Consider the following 14,800-nt stretch of genomic DNA (forward strand, 5'->3'; position numbering starts at 1 on the left):
GAGTAAGCATGTGATGAAATTCAAAACAAAATAAATTGCTAACATCTCAATCTCGGGAGGGAAAAATTTGAACATTGTTGGCATTGTCATTATAATTGGAGAAGAATGAAAAAATATAATATATATATAGTGAGAGAGAGAGAGAAATAATGTAAATGAAATAAAATAATTAAAAATTATTTTTTAAAGTTTATATGATGTGAGGGTCTATTATTACTGAAATTTTTTAACAGAAATAATATTTTGATGTCAAATGGGTAATGAAAGAACACTTTAGATAGCACGTGACAAAAAAAGTTTTATCAACTTGAAAAAAAGTTATAATTTAGGTATTAATTTGTGAGTTAAGCATTTTTGTAAATAGAATTTGTTTAATTAATGGTTTAATTAATGAAGGTACCAACTTGAGGAAAAATAGTTTAAATATTATTTATGACAAAAGAAAATTAAGTATAAAAAATAAATAAAAATAATTTAATTAACAATTTATGAGTTAAGATTTTTTTTAACTATAAAAAGTGTAGTACAATTACTGTAAATAACTACAAGAATCAAACTATTATAAGGTTTAACAAAAAGTAGAAATAAAAAAATTATATTGGGAATCGTTAAAGAAAAAACAGCCAATGGCAAAAGCCGCACATTCCTTCCCGTAGAGCGAAAAAGGAAAATGAGAAGGCATCGGTATCACCGGGCGGCCCGATCAGAGTCGGAGACGGAGAGCGAGAGCGACACCGAGACGATGAGATGCACATCGTGTAAGGAAATGTACGCGGCACGTGACACCGGACGTGCAAGGAGTGTTACGAGGAAGCTAGCGAGACCGAGGAAGAACTGAAGATCTCAAAGCCAAAGTCGCCTTTTTACGATTTTAGTCTCTGCTCGATCACGCCGACCGTGGTGCCTCCACCTCCCCTGGTCCCCTCTTCCCCGACGTCGTTTTGGTTGCTTCCGATGATGGCTTGCCCCCTGTTCCTGTACCCGCGGATACAGCCGTTTTGGTGCTACTCCTACTACCAGTCCCACCAATTGGCTTCATCTGCTCTAATTTCAATTTCAAATGAAAAAATTGAAATTTGAATGTGACCCAAACTTGAAATTTTCGAAAATTACATTTGGATGATGGCTATTTTCTTTTACAGTAGCTAAAAAACAGGACCTAAGTCAGGAAATGTGTCTTTTAGGAGCATTAATTGTTTGATTCTTGTTATATGTATGAATATTTGGATGTGAAACCAGGTGAACCGTTCACCAGTATTCAAAGCAATGCTTGAAAATGAGATGGAAGAAAGCAGAAGTGGAACAATTAAGATCAGTGAAGTATCATACGATGCTCTGCGAGCCTTTGTGAACTATTTGTACACTGCAGAAGCATGGCTTGATGAGCAAAGGGCTTGTGAAAAATACCAGGTGAAGCATCTCAAAGGCTTCTACAAGAAGTTCCTTGTATCAAAATTGAACTGGGATAATTCACTCATGACCTATGTCTTTGCTCACCAGCATGGCGCCAAGCTCGTGCTCGATGCAGCTTTGTGTTTGATTACGGACAACATGGATAAGCTTACGAAAAAGAGTATATGGAACTAGTTGGAAAGGATCCTCGACTCGTTATGGAAATATATGAAGCTTATGTCTCTAAACAGGTTAATACTGCTGTTCTTAAGGATACTTCAATAAAATCATAGTTAATTGTGATAAAGGATTTTGCTTTGTTTATCATTTGGATAGTGTGAGTTTGTAATCTCTGTTTATGGATGAACTGTTAGGATGATATGAAAAAAAGAAAAAAGTTTGATGATCATTGATTGGTGAAATCTTGGGTTACAAGTTGTCAGTGGAAGGATCTTTTAGTCTCCTTTTATTCCACACGATTGGTAAAATTGTTGTCTCCTTCCTAACACATTCTCTAAAAGTTCCTGGCATGATGAAATCACATATTCCTACCGAAACATGGAACAATTTTCCTAAAGAGAATCAGTAAGACGTAAAGGTTACATTGACACTGACAAACTTTGTAATGTACAATTACACTTGGAATACAACAGAGAAAAATGAAATCCTTTAGTATATGTTCGTCCAAATGTAGTAATACCAATCAGTAATATTTACTACATACATAGAACAATAGATTATATTTATATTATTTGGAACGAGTTGCAGCTCTTACTTTTTAGTTCAGGGAGTTGCAGCTTCTTTCTATATGTGATTTTGACGTACTTCCCGAAGTTGTGAAGCAACATGGTTTTACGGATATTCATCAAACAAGCACATCACATACGTTTCTCAGAGATCAAAATTTTCCAGCTCGCGTGTGGACCTTCACCTGTTTCGTGCAGCATAGCCACCCATCCCATTGCAGTTGCTATTTCTTGAAGTTCACCCATAACAGAGATTGAATCTCGTATATATACACGTCCACCAGGTCTCAGCATGCGATCCATCTCTAGCATGATGGTTGACATATTACACCTATATCAACCAGAGAAGGTAAATAACAAACCGTAACTTAAGAATGTGCATTATTATCATAAACTAGGACACAACAGGAAAAGAGGATGAATAATACCTCTTTTTCTCAACAGAGAAAAGACCTGCTGCGTGTAATAGGTCATATGTTCTAGGATAAGTATCGAATGGTTCACACCTGGGAAAAGAAATTAAGAATCATAAGTATAAAGCAAGAGGAATATGAAATCATATGTAGAAATTCTACAGATGAGCTTAAAAGCATTTATAAACTCAGTAATGAATGAGCTACAAAAGAAACCCAAGGAAGAGCATGGAAGGCTCTCTTACTTAGTTCAAGTACTATTACTTGTATAAACATGGTGGAAGGTCCCCTTACTTCCCAACCAAAAAGGTTTAAAGGTTTCACAGATTGGTGTTACTAAGTGCTATTTTGACAGCTGCTTGACTTAGTTCAAGACTCATCCTGGTTCATTCTAATTAACTGGATGTGCTAACTACAATATGGCTTAGCTAAACATAAATTAAGCCTCAAGCCAAAGCTCAAAGAAGCTGAGTTTTTGGAAATCCATGTATTGAACTTTAAATATTGGAGAGGAAAGGTTTTCCCTCGCCCAAATCAAACATGATGGCTTCCAGAAAATACATCTGAGTAGAAATTTTGATGATGACATCAAAATGATTTCCTTCTCACATTTAGATATCTTTTACCATTGTATCCTTTTCTCATTTAGATGTATTTTACCATTGTTGCCTCCAGGTCAAGCACAGAAGGTGCATAATTTATGCTGCAAAATTTCATTGTGGTCTCAAAAGCATTACACTTGGTGGGATTCATGGTCCAAACAGTAGCTTCATGTATTTTATATACGAGGCTAAATAGAATCTGAATAGATGCTACAATACCACCAAGCACATGATTTGGAAGAATATGAAAACCAGAGCAAAGTGAAGGTTGTCTATACCAGTCATGCATAACTCCTATAAGCCCACGATCATAAATAACAGACAAGGTGTTGAACCCACTAACAGGAACAACATTCATAACCCAGCAATCAATCTGAAGATCATGTAATGCTGCTGCAAACCTGTCAAGAGTCGAAATAAACAAAAATTTCAAAATAATGCAATACATACTTTTCCATTCTTATCAAATAAAAAGCATTCTAAAATCAGAAAAGTGTATGCAGTAGCATGTTATATAAGATGCTACCCGCCAAGTCCAGCTCTCATGTCCATCACATTCCGTAGTTTCAAATCTTTCCAGTGAAAAGCACGTACATAACTGTCTATTATTTCATTCCAGTATTTCGATTCAGCTCTAAAGATTTCCTTTCTGGATATATAGGCATTCATTTCTATGCTTTGAAGCCTGTCAGGTGGATCATGAAGACGTGCAGGCCATGTGCTAACATTAGAGCCGTAACCATTCACTGGCAATTGAGTGATGCAGGCCCTCAAATCAACATACCTGCAAACATGTTACACTGCAACTTGTTATGAGTTGTTCAACTCTGGCTGGTTAAACCCCCTTGAGCTTTTCTGCCATGTGTCATATCAAAATTCTTTTAATGAGCAGAGGAAGGTAACAAGAAAGCACCCAGCTTACTCCTGAAAATGGTCTAAGCATTCTCAACTTTTAACTGATCTCTCAATTCTTCTGTTAAGCTATTCTTTCTAGTACTTTATCTATTAGGTTTTTTTATATGAAAATGGAAGAGAATGGTCTAAGCACTTGCTGAATTCTTGCTGATTTGTAAGTAATGTAAATGGCTACAGAAGTCAAATATTTTCTATTTTCCGCAGCACTGACTACAGGTACCAACATCTGACAACGATTCTTTAAAAACATTAAGATAGTGATTTGGCATACTACGTAAAAGAAAACACGCTCAGAGATTTTCAACTCATTGGTGGTTTCAAAAGTCTAACCCCTCAAGCAATTGATGCTTCATTACACTGGGGCCATGATCTGAAGAGCGATTTAAACAAAATATTGCAAGATAAGGAGTCTGAAAGAATGGCCCAGTACCAATCTAATGAATTCATTCATCTAAGATTTTTTATCATCATTTAAATGTGGACCTTTATGCATTGAAGTGGGACATACCAAACATTGTCTGAATTATCATTGGAGTTACAAAGGAGAGGTAGCACTCCAGTATCACGATTAAGATAGCAGCTATTGTTCAAAGGCTTCCGCCATATGGCAATATATCCTTCCTTCTTTACTAGTTCCCAGCATATGCGAGCAGTAAGATCCTCCATTTCTGTAGATAAATCAGCTTGCAAATAAGTCTGAGCTACTTCAATGTATCGATCTTATTTTCGTTTTACACAATAAAAAATGATAAAGGTGGAATGGAAAGTCATAGTTGATCAAGGTATTATACATGCAACTGATGTTTTGGTTCATTCTTATTATTCAATTAAGCAAAGTATTCAAAGCATCTAAAACACTATATTGCAATATCAAGCACCATAAAGAAAAAGTGTCTTGGTGTGTGTGTGGAGAGAGAAAGGGGGGGAGGGGGGCAGTAAAAAACATGACATGAGGGGCCTACCTTTCCATTGCTGTTGTAGAATCTCTTCATGTTTATATACAGGCTGTGCAGCCCAGACAAAAAAGCCTCCAGCTCTAAGCATCCTGTTGACCTCAAGAAGCAAAATTTCATCTTCACCATAAGAAAAAAATAGAAAGAAGCATCAAGATCAAAGAGGTAGGATGTACATTACAGCATATAAAATCCTACAAACACATACAGACACAGGATACACACCTGCATACATACAATCCTAACAACTAAAAGATTTATGCTCAAATAACCATGAAAGAATGCCGTTCGAAGAATTTAAATTTCATTATTGGGTTGCAATAGTCAATTATAGACAACTGAATCTTGATCAGTTGCAAACAGTTTTCGAATAATTCAAGATATAGCAGCTGTTTAGGATATGTCCAAATAAAAAAGAACTTACCATCACGGGTCCAATTAAGTCTACATCTTGAACAATGTATCAAGTCAAAGGCCTGACTTGGATACAACAAGCGATGAGTAGCAAATACCGCAACCATGGCAGGTACCCCACGCTCTAGTGCAAATTGAATTTGGTTTTCATGAACGTCTTTTGGTGCTATTGATAAAGTGGTGACATTGCGTTGAAGAAGAAAGGCACCAAAACTGGCAACTCCACAACCAATATCTAATGCAACACGAACACGGTGGCCAAAAGAAATTTCAGGAACCATCTGCATGCAGAAAGCTGATTACCAAACCCATGTCAAAAACAAGTACTAGAAACAAGCAGAGATTGGAAAAGCAGACAACCTGTGAAATCTGATTCAAATATTGATCAGCACCATGAATAAATTGTGTTCCACCTCCTGGGAAAATGAACTTATCTTTCTTTATTGATATCCAATTTTGCCCACCTTTATCTTCAACTAGACGAGTATGTGGCATATTGCTGAACCAAACCTGCAATTATAACTCACAATTAGAAAAAAGAACCTTCAATGAAATTTTGACAAGGTAAAATAGTTACTTTGAGATATAGAACCAAAAGAAAGTCGTAATATCAAATTTGTTTCCATTGTAGCAGCAACAATAATAACTGGATAATGCATGGGACAATTTATAGAGAATGACATGGCTTTAACCCAATAAATTCCTAGAAGAAGGATATTAAAATATCATAACATCTATGCTCAGGGTAAATAGGTCAAAGTCAAGAAATTTCCTCCACAAACAAAAAAAAATTAACTCAGTTGAAAGAAATTTACTTGCACAATAACTAGGAAGTCAAAGACCACAAATCTGATGAATCCAACCACTAGCAAAGTATCAATAATTAAACCAACTCAGAGGCTAGAGATGGTTGCTTGCAGGTCTAAGCTAAACTTATCTCATTGTGTTGTAGCTATCATATTTCATTAAAATAGCAGTCACTAGTTTCGTTAGTCCTATGTCATAAAGTTTGGAAATCAAAAGCTATTATCCATTCAATACTCTCCATTCTCAAAGTTCTGCAATGCACCAAAAATCAATTCACCTGCATTTCCATTATGGTGGTTTGGGGGGGGGGGGATTACAACTAAAACTGAGCTTAGACAATTTCAGCAGCAATCCAGATGCATCCAGGAGATGATAACACTAATCCAGGGCCAGTACTTAAAAACATAACATTCTAATAGTTTTCTACCAAGACTACTACTGCTTTACGGTACTAAACACCACTAAACTTAAGAAAAAAGACTGTCCATGAAGAGTTTCTTCATTCACTTGATACCTTAGGCAATCACCCAAGCTCACTAAACGCCTTTTGTCTACCTAGTTCAACTCCAGCCTCTGCCCTGGCATTTGACATCTAATTTCTCAGCTAACCACCCATCAACAGAAAAGCAACCTCCTTGACACCCCAAAATACAATTACTTGAAACCAAGAAGCCCATCTACACCTTACTAAAATCATCAAGGTCTCTTGCTAGAAAGCTTAATTACAAGTCAATTTTTTTTCTTAAATAGTAAATAAAATAAAATAAAATTCAGGAAAAAACTTACCTCATCACGACTCTGAGGCCAAGGTATAGATCTCTGGTACCCTTCTGGCCTTGGAATCACACAATCCAACATTTCATCTTTTCCAGGACAATGTCTCTCGTATTTCTCCCCTTTTTCACTCTTACTAAACAGCTTAATTGCTTTCTTGTTATCCAAACACGGTATATGATCAACTTTACTCTTATCACATACCTTATATTTCTCAACCCCAACCCTAACGTCACCGTCGCTCTTACTCTTTCTTTCCTCCTCTTCTTGTTCTCGTCCTTCCTCGTCGCCATCACTGAACTCCGTTAAACCAGTCGTAGAGTTCGAACCTGACTCTCCGACAAAGAATTCGTCCGACATTGCTCCATTTTCGTCGATTATCCCCGTTCTTCGCACTGCCGGTGGAGGAGGAGATGGTGGCGGAGAAGGGGGAGGAGGTGGTGGTGGAGAAACCGGAGGCGACGCTTGCGGAGTTAGTAAGGAGTAATTGATCGAGAATGAAGAAGAAGAGGAGTAGGATAAGTGAGTAGCAAGGAAAACGAGGGAAACAGAGAGGACAACAATGGCTACAAGCTTAACAAACTTGAGGGTTTTAAGGGCCTCAATCGTCGTCGAAGATGCCGTGACGGTTGCTGTAGTACTAGTTATTGGAGCAGTCGGTTTCATTTTGTTTAAAACTATTTTTATTCGTAAATTTTCTCAGGAAGGTTGGAAGGAAAAAAATTCAACAGAGAAGCAGAGAGCTTTTCTTTTTCTAATTTTGAACTAACAGAGAGCTTTGATTTGCAGAAGAATGTAAAAGATCGGCGGAAGAGAGAGAGGATAAGTGGAGCAGAAGAGCGTGTAGTACACGCTTCAAAGGTGGAAATATTTAATAAAATAAAATAAATAAATTCAATAGTAATTAATGCAAGTAGAAAATGTGCTGAGATTTATATTATGAAAAAGAAGAAGAAGAGGAAATACCGAAATAGAAGATACGGTCACGTGGCTTCCGTTTTTCTTTGCCGACGCTTCCTAGGTAAACGTCATCCTTCCTATTATGAAAAAGTTTATTTATATTAATATTTTATTTTTTATAATATTTTTAATATATTAAATCGTTTCAATTTGAGATACTAAATTTATTAAATCTTTTAAAACTGAAACTAAAATGATAAATTTTATAAATATTAAGGACTAAAATTGTTGAATATCTTATGTTTAGATCAAATTGATAAAATATCTAAACATTGGAGAATTAAATTTATTATTAAACCAATAAAAAAGCTCACATCAACTCTAGCTAACTAGAGAGTGACAAAAATGTTTGATTTTAAAAAGTTTAGTGACTAAATCAAAAAAATTAATAGTTTAGTTCTCAAGGGACAATACCTTCTGTTGTTGAGGGTTCGGATCGACCTCCCCAAATATGACATTTCAAATATAGGAAGAACTTTGATAACAAGCGAGTCTAAACTTAAATATGAATGTGTTTAATTAAGTTGAAGTACAAAAATTAAATAAATCAGCTTAATTAAAGTTGAACTTGAATAAAAGTCAAGCTCCAACTTAAATATTAATGTTGGAATTAAGCCTAAACTTACCGCTCACAGTTAAACCACAAAATTATTAGGGTTGAGTTACATTAATCAAGGGCCCAAGGCATGATTGGAATGAAAAGGCTGGAAGCAGCTCATGCTCCACGGGCTTTCAAGTTGCTAATATTTTTTTCCGCTTTAAGACTGCTCTACTTTTAATTGGGCTCCAATCTTCAAACAATCAATTTTCACTATCTTAAAAATAAAAATAAGTCAAAAAAAGTTTGTGGTGTTGTTTCTCATAAAAGAAACTGAAAAAGTGAGAAAAACAATTGGTTTGTAATACTTTAAATGCAGTTTTCCTAAATTTAATGTCTTTTCCCTCCATTTTAATTCTTAAAACAACGACAGGTTGAAAATAAAATCAAAAGATTTACATAAGAATATCCTATGTTAAAACGCCCCTTAATCCATTCTCTTCTAAAATTTCCTGAATCTCTAAAAGAGGAATGACAAGTAAACTTTAATCAATGATGCTGGCTCACACATTCGCGGCATTAATTTACTTTTTTTTTTAGTATTTTTTTCCTATTAATATTTTTTAATTTATTGGTCCCGCGGTGTTACTTAAAATTATTATAGCAAACATATTATTTTCATAATTAATTTATTCTTTACCTTATTTTTGTAATTAATTAATTTTTTAATATTATTTTATAAAAAAATACAAAGTAGCCTCGGTTTATAAATATTAAAAAATGAATTTAAAATCCATTAAACACTATCCTTTCATTATAAATACATGAATTGTCTTTTCATTTTTTCAATGTCAACTTAGCACCTTCCAGGATCCATCCCTAATTTATGTTTCAACAATGGGTTAATTACATTTTTCGTCCTTTATTTTTTCCAATTTAATTGTTGATTCAAGCATTATAAGTCTTCAACTCTAGCTTATACTTTTTTTTAGATCCTCAACAGAAGAGTTGACATAAAAATAAAAAATAAAACATATATAATTTAAAGGCTGAAGACGAAATTATAATTTTTAAATAGTTAAATCTTTTTTAAAAAATAGAATATATAAATTTAGGATCCAAAACTGTAACATGTCCCCACTGCGCCGCCCCTTGGTCTTGTGGAACTTCGCGGAACGTACCAAAAGGGTACATTACCGTACCTGTCTATATTTAATATCAAGTCCTTTTCAAATAGTCGTCTGTTAAAGTATTTCAATATTTGTTATTTTTAAATATTTTTAATTTATATTCTTAAAAAAAACTAATCTTTAAATTATAATAAAAAATAAAATTGTAATATTTTGAATATATGTAGTGAAATTTCATTAACCAACAACCATGGATTTATTTCCGCAATAAAAACTAATAATAATTAATTAAAATTGTGACGCTACTTTAATTTTATTTGGACGGTCCACATCACCAATGAATTTTGTCCTTCAATTTTCTTGGTCAACAATTTACATGTTCTTTTTTCGTTTGGAGAGTAATTCACTGAAGTCCATACACAATTTTCATTGCAAATGGAAGGAAATTGATAAAACTGACTCAACATAGTAGACGTTAGTTATCAAACTTAGTGTATATATATATTATAGGATCACGAATCAATTAAATATAAATTCGATTGGATATCAGTGAAAATATATTTATTTTACAAAGTATAGTATATTATTTTGAAGTTATCTTTTATTTTATATAGAAAATAAGAAAAATATTAGAAACCTTATTACACGTATAGAACACGAATATATGTTTAAAATTAACAGATAATAAATAATAAAACATATGGTTTGAAATTAATTAATGATAATTACACATGAAAAATATATACGATATTAAATTAAAAAAATGGATTCAATTGTTTATCACTGTACTGTTATCAATCTTGAGTCGGTGTCAAGTTAACTTGTGACACCAACTCAATCAAATACATCATTAATAGTATAGATACAATTGATGAAAGTAATAAAGTGTGCATAATTAAAATTAAATTGTATAAAAATATTAAATTAAAGCTTTTACTAATGCGATTGGTTCGGGTTTAAAACACGCTATAAGCATATTTTTAGTGATTTTTAAATGAAAAAGACTAAAATATCCTCGAATAATATAACTTAATTTACATTCGGAAGGGCATTTTCATAATTTAACGACTAAGTTTTTGACTCAGTTGAGGGTGACATCAACTCAGTAAAACACTTAAATAGTAAGTATAGATGCACATGATCAGATTTTAACATAAACATCTATAGTTTTCAATATTTGTACTTTCCCATTCAACCAAAATATCATTTATTGTTTAAATTATTTTTTATAATTATATTTTTTATATAATTATATTTTTCATCCACATCATAATTGTGTCACAGTCTAGTTTATATTAGTCCTCTGTTTACTTTTAGTATAAGAGTATTCAATACTTTTTATTTACACTTTTAGAAATACAAATATAATCATAAAATTAATTTGAATCTTATTAATTCTAAACATATTCTACACGTGAGGAATTTTCAACCAGAATAAATTTAGACAAAATTCAGTATTATAAAATAAAATTCAAAGCTAAACATTTAAAATCCCAAAAACTAAGCATTAACGGCACAAAACAATATTTCATAGTGTTATATCCTTATTCCAATCTAGATCTAGTTGTATTTTCTATTAGGTCACTCAGAGTTCACTGAGTGACATAATTGGATAAAAATCATCACTCTCCTATAACTATACAAATATATCAGCGTGCATTGTAGATAGACTCCTCACATTTCCTAAAATCCTAACAAGCTAATCTCTCACCCCTCTTTTGCCCGAGTTCCTCTACTTTTTTGACTGTCGGCCTTAAAATAGATGAAGCGATCTTCTTCAATCCCAACCCTCACCTCTTTCTCTATCTCCATTAATACTATGTATCAACAATTAACAATATTATTATTTATTTGGTCGAAGCTATTTTTTTTATAAAAAAAATTGTTGTCAATAAAATTAGATTCAATAAAATTGGCCATTAATGAAAAAGGGACAAAGGCGGTGAAACTGAAAAGTTTAATACAAGATCCACTCGTTTCCGCCAAGTACTTTACCGTACTTTTAGCGTGTGGAGCTCTTTCAATGCTCCTTTCAATTTCTGTTTGTTAGGACAAAGTTGACCATATATCCTTTTAAAGTATTAAGTTACATATGAGATTTAATGATAAATTTATTTTTTAATTTTATTTAAATTTATCCATTAACATTTAAAAAAAAGTTAAATTGTATTTTTTTTCAACAAAAATATTGACTAAAACATATTTTTTAAACGATATTAGTGTGGCAAACCACATGACAGGGCATGTATATTTTATGCTAATACGTCATTATTTGTCTTATATGCCAATTAAAAAATTTTAATTGTAAAAAAAATTAAAAAATATATGAAGTACAAGTGGATTGTCACACAAATGAACATTTTAGTTAATATATCTATTAAAAAACAACAATACAACTCTTTCTGAAAGGTTGATGGACAAATTCAACTATTTTAAAAAAATTAAGAGCCAAATTTAACTAAAAAATTAAAAATGAATTTGACAAAAACTATAAACATTAAAAATTAAATTTATTATTATTCCTATTGAAAAAGTTCTAAATAAATAAATAAATATATACCAATTGTTATTTTATACATTATTAAAAATTTTAACCCAAGAAAAAATAAATGTCTTTAAATAATATAAAAAATAAAAATTAATCAAAATGAACACGTCTTTTTTAGTTTTATTTGTAAAGGTTTTTCTTTCGCTTCGAATGTATATTTTTTGTGTTCAACTAACATAAAGCTTAAAATATGCTCAAATTCTCTGTATTTTCATATATTTACTTTGTAATATATTTTTAATTTGAGAATTTAGTCTATATATATTGAATTTAAAAATGTATGTTGTTTTTTTCAAATATATATATATATTATTTACATGGTTATCAAATGATTAGGAGCAGTAGTAAACTCTCGGTCTCCCTAAAATTAGAATTTTAAAAATTTAAAAATATAAATTATTAAAATGGTGAAATTATATTTTAATTCTCATAAAATTATACAACTTAATTCCAGCTCCATAAACAAAATTTCTATGAGTATATATATATTATTTTAAAATACCACACACTAATGAATTTAACAAAATAATTTTAACCTGGACCTAAATCTTGAAATTAAAAAAAAATTCTTGAAAAAAAAGGACTAAACTTCAAATAAGACCATATTTTAACCTAACGTTAAAAAAAAGGGGTTGAGTTACAAACTCGCTCAAAACAAAAGAAAAAAGAAAGAAGAAAAAGGGGTAACAGAAAGCTGTAGCACATTCATACATCATGATTGCATGAAGCATATGGATATTAATTAAAATATTTTAAATGTACAAGATTATTATTTGTATAGTCATTAATATTTATAGGAATTAAAATCCCTAATAGCATAGAAGCAAGAAACAAGCGTAGCTCAAAAATGGTAATGAAATCAAACTTTTTTATTTATTCAGACATGGGGATGTTTGAGAATAACTCAAGAACGGGAATGTAACATCATGTTTTTGAATTCTTGAAAATCAACCATGCCGTCTGAATTGGTGTCGTAATACCAAATCATGCTCCTGCAGTCTTTTCCACTATTTTCATCCCACAAACCCAGTCTTCCCAGCACGTATTCAAGCTCCTCACATGAAATAAACCCATCCCCATTCAAGTCAAACACTTTGAAAGCCTTCGCAAGGTCACTGTCTTCTTCTTCACCGCCGCCGTGAATGACCAATTCCTCCTCCTCCTCTTCGTCACCACCATGTGCCAGTGGGTTCGAGATGGATTCATAAAAGAACAAGAATTCATCCAAGTTCAAACATGGTTTTCCCACTAAGGGCTCCAATTCTTCAAGGCTGAATTGGACAGACCCGATTCTCTGGAGCAACCAATTCAGCTCCTCCAGACTAACGAAGCCATCTCCATTCTTGTCGAGCTTCTCGAATACGCGTTGCAAGTCGGTCTTACTAAGGGGGGACATTTTACCACCAAAGAGGATATGATCACCATTAACATCAAACCTTGAAGCTTTACAAATTAAGGCTTCTTGCAGATACGATGATGATGATGAAGACAACATAATGATGAAGGGGGCTGGGGAGGTTGCTTTGTATTTGTATACGAAAATGGCTAAAGAAGAAAGTGGATTAATGCTTTTTTCTTTTCATTACGAATTCATTTATGGGGGAAGACGATGGACATGCAAGGAAACTTACAAGAAGTTTCCCCATATAGATTAATATCAAATTGAATTTTCTTTTTCTTTTCTCAGTTGAGCTAAGATACGACTAAATTTCCTTTTCTGTTTTATTTCTTTAATCATATCTTCCTTTTAGAATTTAATTAATTTAGACTTAACTAATATCATTACATAATTTATATCATAATAACTTTAAATATTAAGCATAATTTACATAAATTCAAATCTAAACATTTTAATCGATTGGTATAAATATTATTGTCGAGTGTATTATGAATAGTTAAAACATAAATATGATAAAAACCGATAATAAAACCTATACAGATAAAATATCATTTAAAAATTTGATAATAAAATTAGATTCTAATTAAAGACAAATAAACCGAGTTAGATGATAATACTAAAATGAGATGACTATGGCACATGTAAAATGATAATATAAAGTCAAATAATGACTAATAATATGCTTAAATTGGAACACGTGCCCTACTGCAACCAATGCCAAATAATAGTGGACCCATTTTCTTTTTTATATAATTGGTTATAAATAGTTATAATAGGTGAAAAATAGAGACACGTGGATACAAAAGAATCCGAAGTTACTTGAGAAGGTTACATACTATATTCATTATATCGTATTGGATCTTGGTTTATATATTCTTTTTATCGGTTCACCTTTTTTTTTTAATTTTAATCTAAGATTGTTGTTCTACCGATTATTAAATTTAGGAGATATAATAACATAATTTAAAGAATTTTTTATCATATTTAATTCACGATTGCCATCAATTTTGTGAAAGCGTAACAACTTAATCTTAGAATTTCAAGGATTTATTATCTTTATCCTAATTTTTGAATTATTGTTTTATGTTATTTATATTGTAAATGTAACCTATTCGGTTTAGTTGGCTTAGCCTGTTTCGACTCAAGTTAGCAATTTTTTAATCTTAAGTCAACTTGATCCGGTCTTAATTCGAATTTAAATTAAATATT

At 32.1% G+C, this 14,800-nt stretch overlaps 2 protein-coding genes and 1 pseudogene across 3 annotated transcripts; 1 reads left to right on the forward strand and 2 right to left on the reverse strand.

Moving 5' to 3' along the window:
- Nucleotides 1-670: 670 nt before the first annotated feature.
- LOC107910361 (BTB/POZ domain-containing protein At4g08455-like) lies at nt 671-1,952 on the forward strand (annotated as a pseudogene).
- On the reverse strand, nt 788-8,044 carry LOC107910360 (probable methyltransferase PMT10). Of its 2 annotated transcripts, XR_001687619.2 has the most exons (10): nt 7,029-8,044; nt 5,796-5,945; nt 5,446-5,716; nt 5,031-5,141; nt 4,577-4,736; nt 3,680-3,937; nt 3,432-3,554; nt 2,567-2,644; nt 2,168-2,469; nt 788-1,039 (listed from the first exon to the last, which is right to left on the reverse strand). XR_001687619.2 is itself a non-coding variant. In XM_016838177.2 (9 exons), the coding sequence occupies exons 1-9, from the start codon at nt 7,680-7,682 to the stop codon at nt 2,271-2,273; spliced, it is 2,004 nt and encodes a 667-aa protein (XP_016693666.1). In that variant the 5' UTR covers nt 7,683-8,044; the 3' UTR covers nt 1,966-2,270. The 2 variants fall into 2 exon arrangements, 1 of the variants encoding a protein (XP_016693666.1); XM_016838177.2 differs by lacking the exon at nt 788-1,039 and having other exon boundaries at nt 1,966-2,469.
- Nucleotides 8,045-12,781: 4,737 nt separating this feature from the next.
- Nucleotides 12,782-13,769, reverse strand: LOC107908351 (probable calcium-binding protein CML44). Its single transcript, XM_016835534.2, has one exon. It carries the CDS (start codon nt 13,685-13,687, stop codon nt 13,097-13,099), a length of 591 nt encoding a protein of 196 aa, XP_016691023.1. The 5' UTR covers nt 13,688-13,769; the 3' UTR covers nt 12,782-13,096.
- Between the last annotated feature and the right edge of the window lie 1,031 nt (nt 13,770-14,800).

This window comes from Gossypium hirsutum, chromosome D02 (assembly GCF_007990345.1).
Source record: "Gossypium hirsutum isolate 1008001.06 chromosome D02, Gossypium_hirsutum_v2.1, whole genome shotgun sequence".
Lineage (NCBI taxonomy): Eukaryota > Viridiplantae > Streptophyta > Magnoliopsida > Malvales > Malvaceae > Gossypium > Gossypium hirsutum.

Excerpts from the sequence above, each read along its gene's own strand:
- LOC107910360 (XM_016838177.2), bottom strand. The coding sequence starts at position 7,682 with ATGAAACCGACTGCTCCAATAACTAGTACTACAGCAACCGTCACGGCA. Across the intron at positions 5,717-5,795 it reads ATTTGAATCAGATTTCACAG|ATGGTTCCTGAAATTTCTTT; the intron begins GTTGTCTGCTTT and ends TTCTGCATGCAG. Across the intron at positions 3,555-3,679 it reads ATGAGAGCTGGACTTGGCGG|GTTTGCAGCAGCATTACATG; the intron begins GTAGCATCTTAT and ends GACTCTTGACAG.
- LOC107908351 (XM_016835534.2), bottom strand. The coding sequence starts at position 13,687 with ATGTTGTCTTCATCATCATCATCGTATCTGCAAGAAGCCTTAATTTGT.